This window comes from Homalodisca vitripennis, chromosome 4 (assembly GCF_021130785.1).
Source record: "Homalodisca vitripennis isolate AUS2020 chromosome 4, UT_GWSS_2.1, whole genome shotgun sequence".
Taxonomy (NCBI): domain Eukaryota; kingdom Metazoa; phylum Arthropoda; class Insecta; order Hemiptera; family Cicadellidae; genus Homalodisca; species Homalodisca vitripennis.
In genome coordinates this window covers 64004776-64032122 of record NC_060210.1, presented here as the reverse complement: position 1 = coordinate 64032122, position 27347 = coordinate 64004776, and the positions used below count along the sequence as shown (strand labels likewise).

The window sequence follows — 27347 nt, the reverse complement described above, 5'->3', positions numbered from 1 at the left end:
ACTATTATATAAAACTATCCTAAACCTGTATGGACATATGATATGCAGTTATGGGACACAGCAAGCAACTTAAATCTGGAGATATTTAAACGTTATCAATCAAAATTGTTAAGAAAAATTGCAAAAGCGCCATGGTATGTATCCAATAAAACATTACATCAAGATTTGAACACCCCAACAGTCAAAGAAGAAATTACCAAATTCAGTTGTAAATTATGTTTCAAAATTAGAAGCTCGTCCAAACCACCTTGTGGTAAATCTACTTGACAATTCTAAAAATGTCTACAGACTCCACCGATATGCTATCCTGGAACTACCTTCTAGGTTCTTGAATTAATTATTGTTAGTGTTAACAATGTTTAACTTCTAACTCAATTTCAGTACCTAAGATGATATGTATAATGAATGGATAAAGTGATAAATAGAACATTAATAATTAATTTTACCAAAATCACTAGTTATTATACGTAATGACTAGATATTATACATAATAGCTGGTTAAATTGCCTTGGTTGTAACATATACAATAATAGGTTGATTAATCAATCTATGCTAAAAATTAGTAGTTTTTCTGGATAAAGAATTACATCATTCAATGTCTGTGGCCCAAAAATCCTTTTTTAAATATTAAAGAAAATCATATAAAATACACAATGACCAAGTGATACTCTTTTTTAAGAAGACAAAATTTCTCCTTCTTTGAAAAAGTGTTCATATATAATGTGGATCATATTCAAATCCTTAGACTAATTTCCAAGAGGAAATTAAGAATTTGCCCACTTTTACCTTTTTCTTTCCACAGCTTGAAGAAACCAAATCAAGAATCAACATAATTACGAATTCGTACAAATGTTGACCAAGTTTTTTAAGGAATATTACCAAAATTTGAATTTTAGGCATTAATGTGATAGAAGTTTGGATAAGAGAGGTCTAGACTCTTTTTGTTTCAAATTATCTCAAAAATAAAAAGGAACTACCAACAGTATTTATACTATTATTTACTTAAAGATTGCATTTGTCCTTAGTGGGATTTACATTTGAATCTGAAAATAAAATGTAGGATAATGAAATGCTTGTTATATTACATATTTTTCAACATTAATTCAAAATAATAGTTATATTTTATGAATATTCTCAAAAAGTTAGGTTACAACCATAATTTAAGTACACTCAAATTTCATATGCTGTACAACATTGTAAACAGTTATAAAGTTTCCAAGGCTGAATGTAAGTGTAGTTATTTGTAGATGGCATGTAAAGCTTTATACACAGTATTGAATTTGCCAGGTAGTCATTTATTCTTTTTAAAGCTGCAGGCCGAGAAAACCATAGATGTAATAAGCTGATATTTAGGATGTAAAAGATGTTCATAGCAACAGGCATAAAGTCACATGTTTTTTTTTTCGAGGCTGCTCCTGTCAGGCAAGGATTCCAAATAGCTATAGCCCCTATCCTAGACTTTGGGGCCAGGTACAAGATGGAAACGAGGTTCTAGTATTGAATCACAAGTGCTCAGCTACAAAATAATACATAACATGTGATTTATCATGAAAATTACAATAGTCTTTAATTATATTAAAGATCATTAACTAGGCATTTCTTATGAGTCAAACCTTTGATTTTATTAGTTACACAGGAGATAAATCATTCATTCGAGACATGCTATTGTTTGGAGGCTGTGTGTTGTGTGTGGGGGGCAAGAACGTAGCCACAAAAATTTTTTGGGGGTAGTCCAGACTACTAATATTTTCCCTTCCTGGACAGAGAGTAAGGCAATATTTTGTTCCTTGACCCATTTCTTTGTTGAGAACGATCTTTCAGCAGTACATGTCAGTAATACTGAATTATTTAAATAATAATAATAATCATTTACTAAAAAAGTAATATAAACAATTTGGGGGAGTCTGGACCCCCCCCTTGGTGGCTACGTCCTTGGTGGGGAGCTGTTGTTTATGTGTTCAGAGAGTTGACACTAGAACTGCACCACATGTATATGTTCTGTCTCCTTCCATTGTATTCACAAACTTTCAAGGAAAAAATGCTCTCTCTCTGTGAATAGTTAATAGAAGTGTCACGCTGAGTGAAAGCACTAGCACCGCAATCGTTCCTCTTCTATTAGCAGCACTGCAATCTTTTCTCTTCTATCAGCAGCATGGGATTATTGCTCTTCTATCAGCAGCGCTGCACTTGAATAGTTGCAATTCTAACAAGTTGAACTGAACAGAAGCATCAACTCATCTCTTCCTCCCCTATCAATGGAGCGAGTAAGAAAGATGATAAGTTCATTTCACGGCAGCCTGGGTGCACCACTGTACTGCCTGTCACTCCACAGGCAACGTCTGAGCACTCACTTTTGCAGTGCCTCAATTTATAGCATATGATAGGTTATCTCTTGTTTAACTAATACAATCAAAGGTTCAGCTTAACTCAGTGGTTACCTACCATATGTATTGGTAAAATATGCAGGATATACTCGTAAAAAATAACTAATGACTGAAATTAATGTGATGTCCAACACACCTCACTTGATGGCCTGTCACTCTCAACTGTGTCAGAGTAAACCCCCTCTTGGACAATATGAGAATTGGGATCTAGCATTCGATTTGGGGGCAACAGTGGCAGTTTCCTTGACTCCCTTTGGACATTTTGCAGGTTGTTGACAGGCCTGACCGTAGGTTCCGGCTGGTCATAAGTCTCCTGCTCATAAGGCAACAATGGTAGTCGTCTTGGTTCCTTGAGATTCTGTAAATGATCAGGATAATCCCCAATGTCAGCGAAAATAAATTATTGAGAATTAAGGACAAATTGTTTTAAATTTAGAGTTTTAATTTAAGCAATGAGTTTTAGTTTTGAAAACAACAATTAACTTAATATTATCAATAAATATTGATTCATAACTGTTTTGGAGAATTGTATTTTTTAAGAGTTCTACTGGTAACAGAGTTCTAAGGTAACATCACTCATTCGTTGGGTGGGTTCATAACCCGTATAAGGGTGAGTAGAAGACTCGCTAAACGAATTCCAAACTCAACTTTATACACTACATATCTTCCGCAAAAACACATGAAAAAATGTTTCTAATTTGTTTTATTACAATTACATAATAAATATTATTATTAGTTGTACATAGCATGAGCACAACATAAAAGGACACAAATATTTATTCTTCCAGTCAGGTAAAAAGTTTAAGATATGAACATTCAAATGTGCATTTTAGCAAATCACATTAGAAGTACAAATATTTTTTAAGTCCTGCTTTTTTATTTCATAATTTTGGCTGTCTTTAAAACAAAACTTCAAAAATGGACACAAGAAGAATTTTCTAATTTATTCATTGAAAAATATTTAAATAAAAAGGCTTATGATAGGTTTGGAAATGTATGATTGAGAAGAGTAAAGAGAGTTGAGGAGAAGCCAGTCCACTTTTAAAAAAGAGCAATTTTTGAGGCAGTTATGACAGATATTTGTATTTGATAATATAAACTTAAATTACAATGTATTTAATGTATTGATAACTTCTCCAAGTGGGTTTTTTCCAAAACTACTACTGACCTGTAGTTGAGTGTCGTCAATGCAGTGATACACCTCTTCACACAGGGTCTCGTAAAGCTCTGGATTGTCGTTGACTGGTCTCACGGTCGGTTCCAATTTGTCATATGTTTCCAGTTGCTGGTGTGGCAGCAGTGGCAGTCGTCTAGTTTCACGAGGGCTAGCAGATTGCCTCCCACTCGCGCTAGGACTCCGTCTCTCTCCATTCTGCTTTGGAGGTGTGGCCAGCTAAACATTGCAGAGCTTGTACTATCCACATAGTTAATTACAATAAACTAACTTTTTAACTTGTCAGAAACACACAAACTTTTTTCGTTAAATGCAAACAATTTTTTTATTAATTTTGAATACTATTTTTAATTTTTAGGGACTAGGAGACTCCTGGAGAGAATCAGATTTTTATGTGGCAATAGAAAATCAAAAGGGTAAGGAAATGTAAAGGGAAAGAGAATCAAAGAAAAATTCTGATTAGGACTTTCCTCATCAAATTATGATAGCAGGGCTGTATTAGTAGCAAACAAGTTGGTAATTATTGTGTCCAGGACCATGCGGATGGTTTTCTCAGACCTTTTATCTGGAGCTCAGCCCTAAAAGCTTCTTGTAAGGGGCCCGCCAAGAACCTCCTTTTTTGGATGTTTCAACTTGTGTTACTGGTTTATACCAAGTTTATTACTGGGCAAAACCAGTGGCACTGTCACTTTAGCTCATAGAATTGGTTTATAGCTATAACATTAGTACACCTAACATGTAGAATAAAAATATCTATACAAGTTCAATTATAATTCAAGTATAAATGTGTACCAGTACAAATTCACTGTGTTTATGAATCTAACTATATTAACAACTACAGTGTGCTTATGCTTAGTCATGTATGCCATTTGTTTTGTATTTGTGTGTGCTATGAGTATGCTTGTTATGAAACTGATATGAGCAAATCATAAGGTGGAAATCAAATCAAATCAATATTTTTATTTTCAAACTCAGTGACTTGTATTTTAGTTTTCTTTATATTCTTTACTGCATTATGAGTTCATATTATCAGAATTGTCAAAAACAGAACAGTATTTATTTTATAATGCGTGTCTGAATAATATGTTACAAATATAGAATGTGTTTGTTTACTTGTGATTGTTATGGTTATTCACACAATGGTTATCTACTAATAATCTATATATATAAAAATGAAACTGTTCGTGTGTAACAGCATCACTCACAAACGGCTGGACGGATTCGCCTAATTTTTTTTTTAATTTGTTCGTCTTGATCTGTAGAAGGTTATAGGATACTTTTTATCCCTTTCCCGATTCAGGATTCCGCCCCACTGGTTACAGAAATACCCGTAAGAAATGCATTGCAGCAAACATATGTTATTAAGTGAAAGAGTCTTTTCAAATTTTTAATCAGCTGTTCTTTGTAAACATATATAATGCGACAAAAAATTGTTGTGATATATAAAAATGAATGTTTGTGTGTTTGTCCTTTATAGACTCAGAAACTTTTGTACCGACCACTATGAAAATTTGTATCTATTTGTATTTTTCTATGTAGAAGGTTTATATGCAATGCCCATTGATGTAACTCACCACCAGGCTGTACTGCAAGATATAAAATTTATCAAAGCGCCTGCACATTATAAACTGCAATTACGACACAGTTACGTACATTAAATAGCCAAACACTATTTGAAGGCAAAGAAATATACGGGCAAAGCTTAAGAGACGCGTGCGAAGCCGCGGGAAACAGCTAGTCTATAATATAAAAATGAAACTGTTCGTGTGTAACAGCATCACTCACAAACGGCTGGACGGATTCGCCTAATTTTTTTTTTAAATTTGTTCGTCTTGATCTGTAGAAGGTTATAGGATACTTTTTATCCCTTTCCCGATTCAGGATTCCGCCCCACTGGTTATATTATAAACATATAAATTTCTTTTGTCGCATTATATATGTTTACAAAGAACAGCTGATTAAATTTGAAAAGGCTCTTTCACTTAATAACATATGTTTGCTGCAATGCATTTCTTACGGGTATTTCTGAACTTTTAGAGACCAATGGGGCGGAATCCTGAATCGGAAACGGGATAAAAAGTATCCTATGTTCTTCTCCCAGTTCTTAGCTACCTCCCTACCAATTTTCAGCCAAATCGGTTCAGCCGTTCTTGACTTATAAATAGTGTAACTAACACAACTTTCTTTTATATATATAGATTAGTACTGAACGTAAGTCATATGCATGGATTAATCTTATATATATAAAAATCTTGAGTCACGATGTATGTTGCCAATAAACTCCAAAACGACTGAACCAATTTCAATCAAATTTCACATGTATCCGTAATTTAGTCTAACTTAGAAGATAGGATAGTTATTATCTGAATTATTCGCTTATGTCGTGAATATAAACGAATAAAATGAAGAAAAGTTTTCAAAGCGCCTGCACATTATAACCTGCAATTACGAGATAGATACGTATATTAAACAGTGAAACACTATTTGAAGGCGCTAAGTTATGATGTATAATTGTCTAAACTAAATTTTTGGTTGAACTTAAAGGTTGAGTGGTAGACCACTTTGTAATAAAATACATTATGCATGTACAATACATTTTTGACATTTTTTCTTGAAAGGTAAAATCTACATCGGGGTTGGAAATATAATTTACTTCAACCAGAAATGCTCATACGCGGGCAAAACTTACGAAAAGCGTGCGAAGCCGCGGGAAACAGCTAGTTCACAGATAAAATAATACAATTCAACTTGGCTAGACTTCATTAATACCACCTGGGTTTCTGTTCATGCATTTAGAGGTTAGAAGCCTCCACTTGTAATATAGTCTAACACTACAGTGAAAGGCCACAATCACCCTCCCCTTTTTATTATGCATGAGCAAACACTATTCTTTTCATTAAAACAAATTAGAACAAAAATATTTATTGCAGACAGTATTGTTTATTTGGACAAATACAATAATATCTGGGGATTTTGGAGTTCTGATGAATTAGAAATGTTAATTAAGAATTATCAAATAATAGTACCTAATTTTTTTTAAGTATAAGGTTGAATCAAGTGTTAACTGAACTTTTCTATCCAAGACTCTATAGGTGAAATAAATGGTGCAACATCTTAATCTATGTTGGGTGGGGATGTCAAGAGAAGGATAGGGGGTGGTGCAGCTCACCAGACTATACTGGCACTGGTGTGTAAACATTAATCACTTTAAAACTGCTTGTTTTTATTTTCCAGGAAGACTGACACACGTGGTGAAGTTAGTTTGTGGGATTAGTTTTTTATTAAATGTTTGAAAACTTTCAGAGCATTGCTTAATGCTACTATACATTTAAATCAAGAAGCAGAGTTTTGAGAAGCGTGCCCGACTATCTCCTGGTCGTTGTGCAGGACTACCTGAAGAACCGTCGGCTGTTGTATGAAACCAAAGACGGAATGAGAACGAAAGAGGTCACTGCCGGTGCGGCTCAAGGGTCTATTCTCCCCATTCCAGACCCATGGAATGTTTCATACGATGGTTTGCTTCGCCTCGAGATGCCCCACGACGTCTTCCTCGTGGGTTATACCGATGACGTAGCTGCAGTCATCATGGCGAGGACTCCAGATTTGGCACAGTTACGCCTTAATCAGGTAATGATTCGGGTCAATGCCTGGATGACGAGCCACGGACTTGAGCTGGCGGTCACCAAGACCGAAATCGTTATGCTCACTCAACGGAGAATCCCCACTCTGATCTCCAGGCAAACGCTCGCCACCACAGTTGGTGATGTTTCGGCAGACACCATTGTGGAGCTGATGCTGCAGAGTGAGTACGCATGGAATGCAGTTACCACTCATGTGCATGTGATCGTTCATCAGAAGCGTGAAGACGGATGCTTGACTGATTGACTGACCCCTAGCTTCCGAAACAAGTAGTTTTGTCCTGGATGGGGCATAAGACACACGGACCAGGCAAGATGTCATCCGAAATGGTTCCGGCCTGGGCCCTCCGTGGCCCGTAAGGGGTTTAGTGGGTAGTCCGCAAGGGAGTTACACACTCCGTGTGCAAATGCATTCCCACTACGTTAAAAAAAAAAATTGTTATGATGTAAATATTAGACTTTACATCTAAATAGGGTTTAAATCATAATTTATTTGGTATTGCATTGGATACACTTCTTTTTGCAAGTACCCGTACTAGTAAAACAAGATAAAATAATAGTTCAAATTTTAAAAGTTATTGTTTATTTTTAACTTCGATTTCACTTGTAATACAGTTACACAAACTTGCAAGCTATTAATATCCATTTACTTCTATAAATTGAGTTGAATTGAATAATAGATCGGATGTCTTCATTTACATATAACAACTTATGAAACACGAGTCGTTTAAACTTGTTCGAGCCACTACGGGGTGTGAATATAATCAATAATATTACTATCCAAATAAATTCCTTTTGTATCTAATCATTGAAAGTTGACTAATTAAGGTTTAATAATGATGAGTAAAACTTATTAATCAACAACAGAACAACACCATTATTTATTATTTAGTATTTTTCTCTTTTAGAAAATTGGTATTACAAATGAATAGTGTGTATTAATTAATTGATTAGTAATGGCTTTGCATTGGTGTAGAACAATACAATTTTATAGTTTAGGTTCGTGTTTATGAGATTTCACATCTTTGTGGTTATTTCATCAAATTATATAATGATAAATATGAAAATTCGATTGATGATCAAATTATTCATCTAGAAATGTTTCATGGCTCCACTTTGATGAAATTTATGTTTTTGTATTGAATTTTGATTACATATTCATTGGCATTACACATCCAGGGTTTGGCTGATGAACATCTTGAACAATTTGAACTAGAATGTGGGATGAGCACTGCATTTTTTAACCCTCGAAGTAGCATACGTTATAAATCTTCTATTTATTGGAGCAATACTGGCACTATTTTTTTGAATAATTATATGAACCAATGCTCGAAAAGTGAGAACTTGACTTTTTTAATGTTATTTGCCAATTTATTATTTATCCAAAACAATGTTATACAATAAAACGAGTTTAAATTTTGTCTCATAATCAACTTCAACTTTGTTAAAAATATTACGCTAATACTGTACATGAAACATATATATAGTTCATACCATTTTATTCTGAAAAAAGGATATGTTAAACGTAATTCATATTCAGTCAATGATCCCTGGTTGGTGAGTTATTATTGACTTACTCTTACTAAAGAACAATAGGAAATAACAAGAGTTATTACGTATTAGACATTGTACGTGTTATAAACTTGTGACAAACAAAGAGTTTGTAACTGTACGTTCTGATTTTTTTTGCACATATCCCATTTGGAGGTTTGCTCTGTTACCACCAACCCATGGAACAGCTCTGAGAGAAAAAGTCCATGTGCACTCCTATGTACCTGATCAGTAGACTTCTTCCCCTTGGTAAGGAATTGCGACAGTTCATGGTTGAGAGCTAAGCGTACAGGTGAGGACTGGCTGACACAGCTGGCTACTCCGTCAGGTGACTCGTACTCTGTCTCAATCAGTGGTTGTTTGGTAGAGTCAGGCTGGTCGTAGGTAACAGGGCAAGTCATTCGTCGGGGACCCGGCTGGTCGTACATGTTCTGTACTGCTGGCAAGGAGGGCAGCTGACGTCCCCACTCTCTTATTGGGTCCGGGTCTGATTGCTTGGTGGCTATGTTTATTGCAGAGATCCAAGACTTCATGTTCAACTCATTATCGGCACAGAACTGGGCACCACAAAAATCACAATTATTTACTTGTTCAGGTTCAGACCATTATGAAACCTTATTGTAAAATAGTATAGTGTAACCTTGAAAATAGTGAAGTGGGTATCTTCAATATGCTTATTAGGGATTTTGAAAATTGCACCCAAGGATCTGAAGATGTATCATGACTTGTAAAATAAGATAAACAAACATTTCAAGAGGCCAAGACCCTCTTCATGGGCGGATTTATTGTACTAATATTGCGAGGGCATGTGGCGTGTTCTTGTCAAATAGTAAAAATTAATGCTGAACAAAATAAATAATAATTAGTTGGTCTGAAGTTAATATGTGCTTTTTATGTTTGATATTAAAATTAGTATCCCTGAATTATGATTGTTTTACCAAAGATCACAACCTAAATATGCCAATGACTCCAAGTGACCTGCATTTTACCATTAATACATATTTTTACCTTAAGTAATTGTAACATAGTAATCAGTTTATGTTCCTAATGATAATAAAAATAATTAATGATACCTCAGAGCTGGCTGAAATTTTTTCACATTTGTTAAGCATTTCCAAAAATATTACTTTGAAAGAGTGTGGACATTTATATACAATGTAGTATGTTCATGCAAATTACACCTTCTTTTCTCATTAGCCTTATTTTAATAAGGGAAAAAATATTCTAATGACTTTCAATTACTTTTTTGGCTGAGTGTTAGTTAAGCCTACAACTCAAGGGACTGTAAATTTTTATTTCTGTCTGTCCGCACAGTATTTTTATAACAAACTTATCTATACTCTTGTGTGAAGTTTTATTTCTATATAGGAAAATTGACTTTCATGATCGTGCATGTCATCTTATGGGATTTGGATGGGCAACATTTTCACATTGGTCTTATGGGTTACTATGATGAAACTGAGGAAATCACAGAATATATCAATCTGTAAATAAAAGGAGTACAGTCCAGATATTTTAAAACGAGACATAGTAACACAATTCAACCTAACTATGTGCAAAATAACTTGAGAAGATTTCATCAGTAAACGTTAAGTTTTGATGAAATTTCACATCTATATACACAAGAATGAGTTCTATGATGGTGAATGTCTATCTGTAGGTTTTCTCTTTTGTCTGCTGGCTTTTCTGTATGATTGTCTGTCTGTCTCTTCGCATGGTACCTCAAGAATGAAATGAGCTATAGACTTGAAATCTTGCATGCAACCGCAGTGAAGTCTGCCATGGGACTTGTAAAACCACTATCTAGTGTACACCTATGCTATTTATGTTATTAACAAACAAAGGTTTATGTTATTAACATTTATTCAATTCTTCAACTTGTTCAAGTGATGTTTACTAAATATGGAAGAATCACCTTCAGGTTAATTATGAATAAGATAAAGACAATGTTTGAGAACAGAAAATGGGTGTATGTTTTTTACTTACAAGCATAATTAATTAATCCATTTACTTCATTGCCTATCGGTTTATGAAACAATTAGATAGACTAAATTTAATTGATGTCTATGTAAAGCCATTTTTATATTCCAATTAAATTCAATCTTTCTAATTGTATAATAGTTACCATAATGGTACCACTGGAAATACATTATCTTTGTTGAACAATTTTATATTGCCAGCCTTAAAACTGTATTGAAAATAACTGCATTGAATCTCTGACAACCTTTTGTTGTCGGCCTCATGATATAATTGGGAATACAACAGCTTTGCTGACAGTTTGGGTTCTAACCCTAATATATCCTAAGTATTTGTATTTTTTAATGATAATAATTCAGATAATTAAGTATTAAATAATAACAATACTGCTCCAAACTTCTGCATTATGTATATGAGTAATAAATCATTGAATTAATGTTTTTAATTCTAATTAAAACTAATTTTTTTAAGTTTTCTCATTTATTGTAATAAATTGCAATGCATGAAACCGGACCTAGTGTATTGCTAAAATATGGATTATTGAATCACAATATTGTTACTCCATGTATCAGGAAGGAAGGGACTCTAAGATAGATAATACTATCTCTTGGGACAGGAAGTTTGTGGTGCACTTTGGGAAGTATTTCATGACATTGTGTGCATTACTGAACTTACAGTGATGAATATTAGAATTACAGTAAAAATTCTTACAAAAATTAGGCTACTGTAGTATTTTTTTTACTCTAGTAGTATTATCTCATTGAAAAAACACGTTTAAAACAGTTTAATTACAAGCATAAAGAAGTTCAGTAAAACTGTACTATAAAAACTGATTCTTTGACTGAAGCTTTGGAATATTAAAAAGTTGTCAAATATATACATTAATACATTAGTATTAATAACTTTGATTAGAGCCAGACATCTAAAAGGTTGTACAATTTTGGGTCCCTAGAATATAGTACAGGAGTTTCAAATCCTGTTTTTGTGATAAGCATTGCTCTTTTAAACTATGACTATCTACATAATAATTCAAAACAACCCTTCTAGTCTTCTACTTTTAAAGATTTTTATATGACCTGTCATCTTAAAAGTTGAAAATTGGTCCTTTGTTATTTGCACACAAAAAAACTTTTACTTTAATGCAAGCAAAACGCAATAAATGTACCTGGTGAGTTTTACTGCCAGGAGCAATCAACTCAAACTTGTAGTCAGGCTTTGTACTGGCAGATATCACTACAGCACGAGCTTTATAGCCGGAGATATCCAACTCAAACAGAGGTTTGGCATCCTTGTCAGAAGTGAACATAAAGAGTGTCTCATTGATTAGAGCCACCCAGTAGGGTTTTCTGTGATCCATGAAAAATATCTTCTCTCTCCGCCGAAGCAGTCCGGTCTTGGTTGCTTTGTAGCGCATCGCAGATGCTGATACGGCTAAAACCTCAGGAGACTCCTCACACCTTGAGTTTGAGGTAAGGCTAGATGATACACTGATCCTGTCTGGTGAGTCTTTCTTAAAGCTAATCACCGAGTTCCTTTCAGAGTTTGAATTAGATGTACTGTTCAGCACCAATGACGGCTTGCTTGGAGTGACTGGAGTGTTGGCTAGAGGTGAGGTAGGATTAATGTATAGATTATCCTCTTGATTCTGAGAGGTATATTTAATGTTGATGTAGTTTTCAGTCTCATCATTGTTGGCATATATGTTTTCCTCCCCCATTGAATTGGTGTTGTTATACAAGTTATTCATGAAGGCATCAGGAATGTGCGGTTTGTCTTTAGTATTTGAGTAAAAGGTCCTGTCAAATTCTTCATAACAGTTGCTGTGTTGCTGTTGAACCTTATGATGACAGTGGGAACTTCCTAAAACATACATTATCATACATTATTTCACCTTACTTTATCTAGTGTTTAAAGGATCCTGAACAATTAATAATAATAAATGTATTTGAAATAACTGACAATCATACTACCTCTTGAAGGAACAATCCTATAAATGATAAATGTTAGATAAATCTTTTATATTGGAGTCTTTCATTAATATTTTCAAAGATGGCTTCAATTTTCAGTTAAGCAATGTAAGTAAATCTATTGATGTTTGAATTATTGCCATTATAATGGGAGTAATTATTACTTGCTTTAGTTTTACCTGTGAATAAATCAAACTACCATGACTTTGGTTATGTTTAACTAATAATTGTAAATTCAAGCCAAGTTTCAACTGCTTCCATTTTGTGCCGAGCTAAAAAAATCTTATCTGAAAATAACATTTTTTAATCTTTACCATAACTAGCACAGCTTCTTACTTAGAGAAAATTACTAGGAAAAACTGTGTTGGGTGTGTTACACAGTGTAAATTGACTCTCAGCACCATATGGGAAGCATTGTCCCATCCAGGTTAACTCATACAATTAACACAGCATAGACTGAACCTACCATTCATGTCCACGTAAGCCTGTGTGGGTGGAGGAGACGCATCTCGATTGGTCAGTTTGGCGATCAGCTTCTGCCGACAGCCTTCAGCATGGTCCGACAGATTCTCTCCTACCAGGGTTACTTTCAGGAACATGCTCACCTCTGCAACAGTTATAACTGTTAAAAACGACATACTAATATTATAACGTGGTTACTATTTGAATAATGTGAATATGACCAAATAGCTGAGATTGGCTTTTATTTTATTTTTATTTTATTTTTTTATTTTATTTTATTTATTTCCACGGCAATCGCCACTTTTACAATACCATTACATACATGTACATGAAATAATCAATAAACTATAAAATACAACAACAATATCGAACAATTTCAATGCAAAGACTATAATATATAACAAAGTACTACTAAAAAAGGCTTTGTCTTAAAAACAGTGTTGAGGTCAGTAACTTATCCGCTATGTTACAATCATGGCTGATGGCCAACTGGTTGTGGGCGGATCATATCATAATTACAAGGGATTGTGTAAACTGCACAAAGACTGGCTTTGACTTAAAAACAGTGTTGAGGTCAGTAACTTATCCGCTATTTTACAATCATGGCTGGTGGCTCACTGGTTTTGTAGGCGGATCATATCAGAATTACAAGGGATTGTGTAAACTACACAAAGACTGGCTTTGTCTTGAAAACAGTGTTGAGGTCAGTAACTTATCTGCTATTTTACAATCATGGCTGGTGACCGACTGGTTTTGTAGGCGGATCATATCAGAATTACAAGGGATTGTGTAAACTACACAAAGACTGGCTTTGTCTTGAAAACAGTGTTGAGGTCAGTAACTTATCTGCTATTTTACAATCATGGCTCGACTGGTTGTGGGCGGATCATATCAGAATTACAAGGGATTGTGTAAACTGCACAAAGATTGGCTTTGTCTTGAAAACAGTGTTGAGGTCAGTAACTTATCTGCTATTTTACAATCATGGCTGGTGCCCAACTGGTTGTGGGCGGATCATATCAGAATTACAAGGGATTGTGTAAGCTGCACAAAGATTGGCTTTGTCTTGAAAACAGTGTTGAATCCAGTGACTTGTCCGATGTGTAAAGTAAATTGTGCTACTTTACACACTTTTGTTTTTTGCTGAGTATTATTCCACTCCCATCCAAATTAAAATGTAAGAAGAATAGTAGTTTACACAGTCTTTAAAATTGATCTTAAATTAGCACAGTATTACGTCGTGCATTTTACATCCATTATTCTGTTCCAAAATCTAATATATATATAGACCTATATATATATATATATATATATATATAGGTAATTGGGATGGATGATATTACATAATACCACTTTCTAACCCTTTTTCCGTTCATTTGTAACAGGCCTACTACTGCAGAGAGCTCACGAGTAGTGTAGGGAGGGTTTCGCTCAGAAGGGTCCATAATAAAGGGTTAGATTCTCTACCATAGAACCATAGAGAATCTACCATAAACGGGGTAGATTTTCACGAATTTCTCGAACTAGCCACTCCAGAGACATGTCATTACACTTCCCCACCCCTCTACCCCAGCGTTACCTCGTCATCACTGTGTTCATCTGACTTATTCAACTTAAGTGTCATTTTAGTCATTGTTAACTCTATTTAATGTTAACTTCGAAATTGAGCCCTTTTTCACCAGTATTCTGGATATTTGTTTATATTGTTTATTGGAAGCTGTAGCATGAATTTAACCTATATATTACCACCACAGCATTTCTAACCCAATTTATACTATAGTAGGTCTTTAGAAATTGTTGATTTTTTCATAGTTTATTTAATTTATTGTTGTTTATTGCATCTAGATCTCTATTGTGTGTTGTTATTGATTATTGTTATTGCTCTTTACACCTCTTTAGTTTATTGTTCCCTTTATTGGAGGCAAAGAGGGTTTGTTAATTTTTTAATAGTCTATTTAGCTTGTTATTACTTGTTGCCTCTCTACCTATTTCCAATAATGTTTAGATTTTATTGCTACATTTTAAATAGTTTATTCTTAACTCATTATTTATGCAGGAATTAAATGTAAGCGATAGTCGTTTTGTTAAACATTTTAGCCATAATGTTAGATTGGGTAGTCTATATTATTATTACATGCTCAGAATATAAAACATGCCTTTATTGTAGAGGCGAAGTTAGGACTAAAATTCACAATGCCACTTCTCTATATAAAAGAGGTAAATATGAGGGCGTGTGTTTATTATAGACGCATTTTACATTGTGAAATTTTAAATAATGAAACTAACTTTTTACATTACAAATTCAAACCGGGGCGTTTTGAAAATTTACGATTTGATAACTCGAATTCAAAACAGAAACTTTAGTATGAACCTGTAGTTCTGTGTATAAACGTCTGTATAGTAAATATGTGTAAAGTGCTTCAAAAATTCCATCATCAGGCAGATTTTGAATCTCTCTCTCTCTCTCTCTCTCTCTCTCTCTATATATATATATATATATATATATATATATATATTAAATTTTTATAAATGGCAATAGCCTAATTTATTTTCAATAAATATTGAATCACAAAAAGTGCTTGCTCAGCCGGAACTCGAACCCGGGTCTTTCACTTGCCGGGCGAATGTGCTACCATTACACCACAGAGACACGATTCAATTATTTTGTATTTGGCCGTTTCTTTCACATATTATGTGTCTAAATAACCAAACTAAAATATGATCGGAAGACCAAATACCTGTCAAATGACTTTTGGTTACATTATTAAATTTGTATAAGTGGCAATAGCATAATTTATTTTCAATAAATATTGAATCACAAAAAGTGCTTGCTCCGCCGGGACTCAAACCCGGATCTCTCATTTACCGGGTGAATGTGCACCAATTCACCTTTTGTGATTCAATATTTATTGAAAATAAATATTCTAGTAGCCAAACTTCAATTCTAAAAGTTTCAGTACCGGTACGTTTAAGAAATTCAATACTGTAAATGCTCTATTTATTTCCTGACAGTGATTCCTAAAACGTGTATCCTGCACAAAATGGCGGCCGTTTGGAACTTTGGTATTGATAATCACCATTTTGTAATGAATAAATCTTATAGAGTGTTGTTTGCTGCACAATGTTCAAATTATGACTTTTAAAATGATGTTGTGGTACCCAAGGTTCCATGACACTTTTCTGGCCGTCCGTATGGTGGTCATTGCATAAAAAGTTGTTATATGACCGCATACCATTGTACTGTTTGTAGAATTTATTTACTAGACATGTATTGGTGTGTATGAGTGGTTAACAGAATTTTAAAATTAAATTCTTCGTTAAACTTGCTTTTTATTAAACTACACGAGAATTTTATTCCGGACTATTGCAAATTACGATGAGGCCCAAATATTTTCTGGATTTTTCGCTGGTTGAAAACATTAAAAGTTAACTCAATGCAGTTAAAACACTATTACATAAGATGAAAGTTTTGAGGCACAGGAGATTGGCACAAATGACAGACGGCCTATTGATAGCGAGAGAAAACGTTTAATAACAGGTGACAAGAACACGGCATGCTTTGGACTGGAACTCTGGAACGCCAATGACAGCTGCGACAAATCAGCTGATTACTTTCATGCACTTTCACTGCCTCCTTGATCGCGTTACAATCGAGATAAACCAAGATTCAGGGATGCTATATGAGTACATAAAATCACCACGTGAAAATGACCAGGCCAGTAGCGTAGCCAGAAATTTCGTTCGGGGGGGGGGTCCTAAACTGGGGGATCCGGGGGACGTTTTGTGTGTTATTTGCCAATTCACTGGTAAAAGGTAAATACCAAAAACATGGAGCTTTAGTAACTACGCCTTATAGAAAGTGGAAAGATGTAATAGGTAAATTAAACTCTCACAGCAACTCTAGTACCACAAATTTTCTTGTATAGCTACAGAAACTTTACGAAGTTCGATTCTGGCCGAGTAGAAGGCACCAAAGTGATGTTGGATCAGCGACCAGGTCGCTGTGTTGGATTCACTGGATAAGAAAGAAAAAGAACAAACAGAGCTTCACTCAAGCGTATAATTGACTCAACTATATTATGTGTAGAAAATGAAATACCCCTTCGGGGACATTTGCCCACTGACGGCCGAAAACCCTTCAGAAAAGAAGGGCGATTTTCGAGCGTTGCTCGGGTACAGATCAAACTAACGGTCGGAAAATGCACCGGAAAAACTCTACTGATTAGAAGTTCGGCCACTTTGGATTTCACTGATTGAGGTATTTATGAATGATTTATAAAGACGACTTTTTGGATAATTACACTGTAGACGAGCATATAACTATCGGAAAAATCACTTTCGGTCGAAAATAAAATATACCTGAAATCCTCTAATGACTAGAACTTTAACTACTTCGGACTTCGGTTATTGAGGTAAACGTGGTATTTTTGATTGAGTTAGGACGACGATTTTTTGTTATAATTAAACTGTACTCGACTACCTATATAATTATCGAGAAAAAAAATCACTTCCGGTCGGTAAATACCGAAGAAAAGCTCTCTACTGATTCGTTTTGACGATTTTGGATTTCACTGGCTGAGATAAAAGTAGTACTTATAATTATGTTAGGACATTGAATTTAGAGGTGAATTCAACGCCGACTAATAAATATATAATTATCGAGAAAAAACCCAAAAATAATCACTTCCGATCGGAATATACTAAAGAAAATGAAATACTACCTCAGTCAGTGAAATCCAAAGTAGTCGGAACTTCTTATCAGTAGAGGTTTTCCGGTGTATTATCCGACCGGAAGTGATTTTTTCAATTTTTCTTCGATAATTATATAGTTATTAGTCGGCGTTCAATTGATACCCAAATTCAATGTTCTAACATAATTCTAAGTACCACTTTTATCTCAACGACTCAACCAGTGAAATCCAAAATCTGAATCAGTAGAGCTTTTCCTCGGTATATTCCGACCGGAGGTAATAATAATATAAAAATAATAATACTTTTTATTGTGTCAACAATTATAAAAATTGCATACACTCGTCAAATTAAATTATTTAGAAATATGTATATCTATTTTAAATTTCCCCCATTCATACCCGTTCATACACAGTCCACACTCATTCCTAAGACTCATACATACTTACAGCCATACGTTTTAAAATCTTCTAAATTTTACCACAAGAAATAGAGGATGATCGAATTACTTTAAATTTCATCCCAGCGGCTCATCATAAACTCTTCCACTGAATAAAACACCCTCGACACCAAAAAGGGTCTCAATCAAGCTTTAAATTTTGTTGGTTCATTCAAATTTTTTATTTCATCAGGTAGCTTGTTGATCAGCTTAACACCAACCTCGGATGGCAAACGTTTGAATGCGGCTGTTCTGTGCGGATGTAACCGAAGGTTGTCCCTGCCTCTTGTCCCGTATTGATGGACGTCCCTGCCCCGGACCAACTCGCACTTAAATCGGCAGTACAGGGCGACATCGAGGATGTAGAGACAGGGCAAAGTTAGCAATCCAAGCTACCTAAAGGCATCTCTGCATGAATTTCGGGATTTCAATTTTGAAATAATGCGGACAGCTTTCTTTTGACTTCTAAATACTCGCTCAAATTTGTATTTAGAACAGCTGCCCCATAGCCTCAACCCGTACGTTAGATGGAGGAGTACAAGGCCGAAGTAGGCCATTTTTAGTACATCCCAGGAGAAAAATTTTGAAAGGTTCCGTAGAGAAAATGCCTGAAGAAACCTTTGAGCAGGTACTTTCAATGTGATTGTCTCAAGTCAGACTTCGATCAAGGTACATTCCAAGGAACTTGGTGGAATCAGTTTCCTCTATGAGGACATCGTCCGCCATCACAGCAGCGCGATCCTCATCTCTCTTTGCCGCAAACAGAAATTTAGTGCATTTTATTTGGAGTTATTGGTCCTAAGATTTAATTTAGAAAAAAAACTGAATACATGAATTCAGTTCTAAAAAGGAAATTATTTATAATTCATGTTTTGTTGGAGCTTTAATGCAGAGCGTTGTATCGTCAGCATACTGGACCATTTTCCCTCTCAGGAGCGATGAGTTCAGCCTGCTGACGTACACAAGGAACAAGACTGGTCCAAGTATAGATCCCTGTGGGACTCCATAGGAAAAAAGTCGCTAATTTAAAGTGATTTAATTGTTTTTTTCTCGATAATTATATATGTATTAGTCGGCGTTGAATTAATACCTAAAATCACCGTCCTAACATAATCCTAAGTACCATTTTTAACTCAACCACTCAACCAATGAAATCCAAAATCGTCAAAACTTGAATCTGTAGAGAACTTTCTTCGGTATTTACCGACCGGAAGTGATTTTTTTTTCTCGATAATTATATAGGTACGGTGTACAGTTTAATGATAACAAAAATCGTCGTCCTAACTCAATCGAAAACCCTACGTTTACCTCAATCATTGAAGTCCAAATTAGTTGAAGTTCTAATCAGTAGAGTTTTTCAAGTGTATTATCCGACAGCAAGTGATTTTTTTTTCGATAATTATATACACGTTTACAGTTTAATGACACCTAAAATCAACGTCATAACTTAATTCTAAGCAGTCACTTTACGTCCCCACGACGAATTTGAACGATGTGGTCGCTAATTTAAACTGTTCGCCGGGTTACGGTTCAGGTTACTTTGCGACGTCACGTGACCGCGCCCTATAGAAATACCGTGATTACACTACACTATTCGAAAGGCCGAGCCCAAAAGTATCGTTTAATTCCTTATGATTTAAACGAAAGGACAATTATATTTTTAACAACGGTCACTTCAATCAGTGAAATCAATCAATTTAATGTTTGTGGACAAGAGTAATGATAACTGTCCTTTTTCTTCCTGCTCCATGCTTTATTTTTTAATGTCTTAAAATTTCGGGGGGCGTCCGGACCCCCTGGACCCCCCCCCCTTCGCTACGCCACTGGACCAGGCGTTATTAAATGTTATTTAATCTTAATGTGAAAATTAATTGTTATTCGGAATCAAAATAATGTTAAACGTATTTATGAGTTAAATCAAATACTGGTAGATACAACAGTTTTTTCTGCTAGTACATGTGTAATACCAAAGAACGATCGGGATATTGACATTGAAATACAATAATTGTTAAAAACCTTTAATAACAATCCTTATCGATGATCTCAACCACAGTTTTACCATAATATTATTCATTAAAAGGCTTAAAATATTAAAATCCGAGAAGAGTTTAAGTTTTGATATTATACCGCTATACAATGTAATGAATCACATTCGTTACTTGTATATCAACATAGTGGCCAAGATGGTTCGAACCGGATTTCACATTGGCTGTCACCAATAACAAAGTATTTGATGAAAAAGAAATCTGCCTTTTATAGGGTATTGCATAAAACTAACATAACTTCTTACGAGAACAAATATTCACGTAAATAACGTTTTGAAACAAGAATATTAATACGAGACTACAACTTTTTAAAGGCAGTCATTAAATCAAAGACGTACAAACTAGTTTAATTAAGCTCCCTACATAGATAATTAAAATGCACAAGTAATAAAGAAAGTATCAGCCGACATAAGTTTGGTTCAAGATATAATAACTAGAATCACTTCGAAATATTACTGCAATGGGTAAAGATTTAAAATAGCCGACCTGATATTTTGAAACGAATCAAAACTAAAATTTGGTATTTTCTTTGTGCGCTTTCTTTGTAAACCATTCAACACTCCCTGGCCCCATTCACAAGTTTCTAAATAGATTTCCCGCTGAGATGGTTTATTTTTACCTTCAGTTAACAAGACCGATGATGGCACGGAACCAACGTCTTCAAGGAATTCTCAGCTGTGGTGAGCAAAAATATGCGCACACATGCAACTATCGGCAGTTGGTCCATAAGCAAACATCCAAGCCTGTCCTCCTCCGCAGACTAATGGATAGTCTCGGCTCTCTAATTGAGAGACCACGGGTTCAAATCTCAGGAGGGGCAATCATTCATACACACGAATAAACAGTGAACTTTGCAAATAAAATAAAAACTGTACTTCGAAGCCAGAATAGCTAAGCTGAGGCTTATAGAAAACAAAAACCTAAAAGCTCTTGAGACACGTGTGCAAGTAAGAAGGTCAAGCGATTTACCAACTACTAGGAAATGGAGTCTAACACTGAATAATATTTGATATTGTGGATCTTATTCTTTTATACTTAAAACGAAGAATTCAGTATTAATATGATGTTGACAAAATTATGAAGAATTCAGTATTAATATGATGTACGAAAATGACAAAATAAAGGAATGGTACTTCCATGATTGCACTATTCAATAATGTCTTTATTCTCTATTGTTTATTCATATCGATGATCTTTGACAGAAGTATGAGAAAATTCTAGAGTTAACCACTTTGCGCCTATAATATTTTATGTTCAAAATAGCGAATAGATATTGTGAGAGATATTTTCGCCGTATTATGTTGATAGGTTAGATTGTGGTAATATTGTGTTTTTAATCATTTTCTTGTTACATATAAATGTTTACACTAAAGTGTATGTTTAACACAAAAAGGTTTTACACAGAAATCTTTAGAGAACTTCGAATATTTACGAAGTTGGTTCGTAAAACGTAATTTACAGAAGTGGAGTCTCCGTTAACATAAGTTACTAAATTATGACATTCCAAAGGAAGGTAATGCAATGAAATTAAGCATTAATAATTATAAATATTTACATAATAACAATTAATAATTCCTTCAAATGTACACATGGAAGTAGCAATGTTCATCCCTGCTAGTTTTATACGTATGTTCTTATTGATCTTAATTAAAACCTTTTTATACGTAGATGCATAGTAGAATAAACTACTATAACAGTATATTTCCTAATGACGTCATAATCCTTTACCTCTGCCACGTGGTTTCGTTTATACTTTCATTTTTCATAATTCTTGGAGAAGACAGAAGATGTTACTGTACACGTTTGTGTACGTTTAGAAAAGTCCTGAATCGCGCCATCGATTTTGGTGTGTGTTAAATTTCAATTTTACACTAACAACCCAATAGTATTAAACACTGAAATATTTAGTTTTGAAAAAATGTGTGGAAACTCGAAATAAGGTCAATATCGAATCCACAAACGGCCGCCATTTTGTTTAGGATAAATATTTTAGAAATCACTCTATGAGAAAATAGAGCACTTTGAATATTCATGTAATAGAATTCCGTAATATTATATAAACTTTGAGTATTGAATTTAAGTTATTAAATCGAATATTTGGGTGTTGCCGGATATAAAAGTCTCTATACATGGTGCTTCAATGAAAAATATTGACTTTAGAATCAGGTGGTAGTTTCTCACCCGTTGCCAAGAATGATGTGAACTAGCAAAGGTCGCAATAGGCCAAATGGATGTTCATCTATTTTATAGTCCTTGTAAGTCATACTCCATGATTTACTGATTTAATTATGTAGCCACCTAGGATATGTCACGAAAGCGCGTTGAAATTTCATTACGTTTTCAAAATGCAGTGATTATTCGCCAGGTCGTATACGTGCGGCACTGAAGAAATAGGCTGTACACATGTCCATGTCGCTGGCCCGGCCATGTCGGAATTTCATTTAGAAAATTACATCACGATGTAGTACTAATTTTGTGTACTTATATAATATTTTCGTGAAATTCCAAGATGACCGGACCAGCGACATTGTCTGGCCACTACGTATTTGTCAATAACTTGTTATTGCTTTGAGTATAAATTCTGGTACTTCTGTACAAATTAGTATCAAATGACTACTAAACCGTGACTTAAAATATTTTCAGGAAATTCCTCCAACGGTACGAAATTCCAACATGGTCTAGCGGCCATGTTCCTGACCCGGCCACTACGTTTTTGCTAATAACTTTTTACTGTGTTGGGTACAAATTCTGATACTTCTGAACAAATTAGTACAAAACAAGTACTAAATCATGGTGTAATTATTGGGGCAGCATGACGCTGGCCAGCCACTTACGTTTCATAACCTTTTGTTGTGTTGGTTACAAATTCTGATATTGTAGTACAAAATGAGTACTAAATTTTGGTTTAATTTTCTAAATGAAATTCCAACATGGCTGGGCCAGCGACATGGACATGGCTGTAGACCGACGTCACTGACCACGTGGACGCGGACCTATGTCGCACAGTCGCTGTCAACCTCCTGGCACCGCAGATCGCATTTCCTTCTACCCTTGAGTTGCCGACTGAAATATAGATACACAGACAGGACGCACCAATGCTTAAAAAAATCCTTGAAAGGCAGCTGATAAGTTACAACAAAAGTTGACTGGTAAAATGAAGCCCACTTTAGCTATCCAATTAACATTTATACAAACTATTTAAACAAATTAGTAGGAATAATTGATTCTTACTTTTTTAACAAATATTTTGCAGCGCAATATTGTTATAAATTACTCGTATAGTATAACTATGCTTATGTTGTTTAGAGGGAAATTAAAACTCACGACCTAACAAGATACCATACCTATATAATAGTTCAACAGTATGCAGTTTCCCACCCTTACATTATTATTGTATAGTAGCATACAGTACATTTTAGCACTATTAAAAAAGTTAAAGTAAAGTTTAAAAAGTTATTTAAAAAGCCCCATTAAAAAGGGGGTATCCGAGATCGAATCATATTAATACAAGTTTACAATTGATAAAAACCTCTACACATAACACAGCTATCGTGGGAAGAGTTGATTCAACGTAATTGTGAGTTTAGAACGTCTTCCCCGCCGACTGGTGCTTGTCAACCTTTGGTTGGCCCCCTATCTCGGTATCCCGGCGATGCTGGTTCGTTCAAACACGCCGAAATCATAGCAAGTACTCAGTAGTATTGGCAATATACTCTAATATTTCGGTCTTGCTGGATATTACAGACGGACGTGGACTTCAGATTCCAGGAGTCCAGACAGTGTTACATTTCAGACGCTACACTAAAATGAAGGTGAAATCACTTGGCATTTAATGAAAACTTGTTTTGTGCCTACAAGCGATCCCTCCGAAAAAAACTGAACAGGAAAAGAGTTGTAAAACATCAACACGGTTTGTGGAGCAAGACATAGGAAGGTCTAAGTGGTTTCTTGTAGTGGAGAAGAGAACCGCGGAGGCGGCACTAATGCTAACAGCCTGTTGGCCTCATTGACCCGCAGCTGATCAGCTGTTACGAGTCTGAGACACTGTACCAACCTGACAGACCGAAATGCTTAGTGTTACGGATGATACAACGATTGTGTTTCCATATTCGTATAGTAATTGAACAATCGATTTATTCTAAACGCGAGAAGAAGGAACCGAGAAACTCAGATGGATTGTTAGAGAATTTATGAGCTCTTCCGATCATCCAGGGTATCTATAAAATGGGGTTTCGTTTGTCCTAAAAAGCTCGTAGATCAGATTTTAAGACATTCCAAACCGTGGCTTCTGTTTCTAACTTATTTTAGGTGAATTCGGTTCATCATTAAAAAAACGATGCTATTCAAATTAATCCGAATCAACATTTGAACTAAAAATAGGTCAACGTATGTTCAGTTTTTTAATCTGAATAATATGCCAAATGAAATGAAAAGAAGAACTTTGTCTATATGCAAGCATATGAGACATTTGTACTTGTACATGCCATGAATCAAGATCACAGGTTGCTAATTTCAAGAAATTACTAATCGTAACCTGCTCGTTATACGATCATTTGCGTGAAGTGAATGCATAAATTAATAAACGAATGTAAGGCTTCTTCCGGAAAATTACAAGCACATAACACATTTTAAGATAAATACAAGTTATATACTCCTTCTGACTCAGTCGGAAGAAGTAGGTAAATTTTGTGAAAACTAACACATAATTAATTTATTATCATGTGATTTATATGTACTCAATATCTCTATTTATTTGTATCTCAATTTGTTATGTATATCTCAAGTTTGAACTTGTATCAGCATTCCTATCACGAGTTCTTGGCGATAAAAAAGTTCTTATGGGATTTAAATGTAATCAATATCTCGAAACTCGATCGAGATACCAAAAAATGTTTATTACAAAATGTTTATAAGCATTCCAGAACACTTTTTTGTTTTACAATATAACGGCCGCCATATTGAAACAAAACGGCGTACCAAACAAGTCAACGAACATTTATAGGATCAGTTTTGTATTAAGTTTAAATTTGTTTGAGCTTTTTTTTAGGAAAGTTATTGTTTTTACAAACCGCGTTATATGGCTTGTAGTGGCTGGTTTTGGGCTCTGGGGCTCATGTTTGGAGAAGTTATACAGAAGTTGGGCGATTTCGATAGGCTGATTTTGTATACTTAATACCTAAAATGAGTAATTTAAATGGTTCCGATATCGTCCCTAATCACTTTAACTCCAATAAACTGAATGGTTCTACAACAGAGCCCCTATGTCACCGCCGGAAAAATTGATAGCAGCCATATAGGAAATGAGTGATCCCTGATTCATGAATTGACTTGAAACTCGTGTAATACAAATACAGGTATGTGTATAACAATTAAAGATCAAACGAAAAGTACGCAAATCCTACTTTTCGTAGTGATACAATTCGTAGAATAAAATATTATTTTGATATAAACAACACATAAGTTGGTTCTGTTGTCATTTACGAGTAAATTTTTATAAAATAGTCTATCTTAAATATATTTAATATAACCTGTACAGCACGACTGTCATTAATAATCTCCGAATGGACTGCAGGCGCGAACTTGGCATTGGCTTACATCAACATAACGTGAGAAAAGGTTGTTTCAAGATCCAAGTATAGCTGCCAGCATACCTCTGAAAAGTTACCATCATCACAAATAATCTCTAATAACCTTCAGGAGCAAATAATTATTAGGCCTATACGTATACACTGTGGGGCACTCAGTATAGCGCGCATTCAAGATGGCAATAACAGAAACCTTCCAAGATTTCCAACCCATTATCCTCAAAATTTAAGTCGATTGGAGATGTGGTAGCTGAACTGCGGTCGTGGTGGCCATCTGGGCCTTTCCTTCGTGGCCGACGGCCATTCGCTTTCTCTTCGGAGCCGTTCAATTCTTCCCCTCATAACAGTAGGCTATGATGGATGACAATGTAAGATTATAACTTGGGAGGTAACGCAATTCGATTCAAAACATGTATGCAACTTAGTATGTGTCTTCATATGCAATATATTTTTAAGATTATATGTAACTACTATAACTAAACTCTTATTTTAACATACACATAATTTACTATCTCCATTATACATTGTACACGAGGAAGTATTGAGATGGTTCAAAATACTTTACTTTGGGTTTCAGTGTTAATATCCATTTTTTAAATCACCTAGCAAAATATAATATGTTTACGAATATGTGTGTCTCTCCATGTATGTGTACAACGGTCGTTACCACATTTCTTGGCGAGAATTGACCGATTGTGGCCAAATTCAGCACGCAAATGGTTGCATAAATGCTTGGCTGTATTTTTATAATATTTAAAAATTTTATAATTTTTTACAAACATTACATTTTAATACAATTCCTTAGTAATTGTCTTTAAACTAGCAATGTAGACTAATTTTAAACAATATAACCAATTAGATTTGTAATAAAATAAAGCTAATAAATACATTTCAATTTTAAATTGATTGATTGTTAAAACTTCATTCAGTAACAATTGTAGTTTTTTAATTGTACAAAATAAACTCTATAAATTTACACAACTAAAACAGATATATAACCATAAAGATTGTTGATTTTGTTACAAAATACTGTATGTATTTTATAAACATATCCTGCAAAACTAGCAAATTATTAACAATATTTAACATGTTTCAAAAACTCCAAAATTTTCATAATCAATTATTGTTCACAGAGCACAATTTTTATATGTTTTAGCACTCCAGTTTGATATAAACATCTACAAGCAATTTATATTCTGCTGTATTTTGAAAATCCTACTTAAGAATGGCGTATACCAAACCTGCATAAAAAGACGCTTCACTTTAAGTAAATTTAATTCGATATATAGTAATAAAACAGAAAAATTGCGGTCCACATTATTTCCTAACACACTCTATCTGTGTTAGGCGAAGTACAAAGTACATCTTAGAGAACTTTTAGTGTTTGAATTAGAAGTTAAGATGACATCAGTAATCATTTTGTCACCACTCCCAAA

At 34.6% G+C, this 27347-nt stretch overlaps 1 protein-coding gene across 2 annotated transcripts in view; it reads right to left on the bottom strand.

Moving 5' to 3' along the window:
• LOC124359403 overlaps positions 1-27347 on the bottom strand; it is a 65823-nt gene that overhangs the window by 3012 nt on the left and 35464 nt on the right. The window contains exons 2-6 of one of the 2 annotated variants that reach the window (XM_046812118.1): positions 13158-13298; positions 11890-12584; positions 8972-9304; positions 3553-3777; positions 2521-2742 (exon numbers count right to left, since the gene is read on the bottom strand). In XM_046812118.1, the coding sequence (XP_046668074.1) occupies positions 2521-2742; positions 3553-3777; positions 8972-9304; positions 11890-12584; positions 13158-13298 (1616 nt within the window). The remainder of the gene's footprint in view (positions 1-2520; positions 2743-3552; positions 3778-8971; positions 9305-11889; positions 12585-13157; positions 13299-27347) is intronic. The other variant, XM_046812119.1, reaches the window with a different exon arrangement.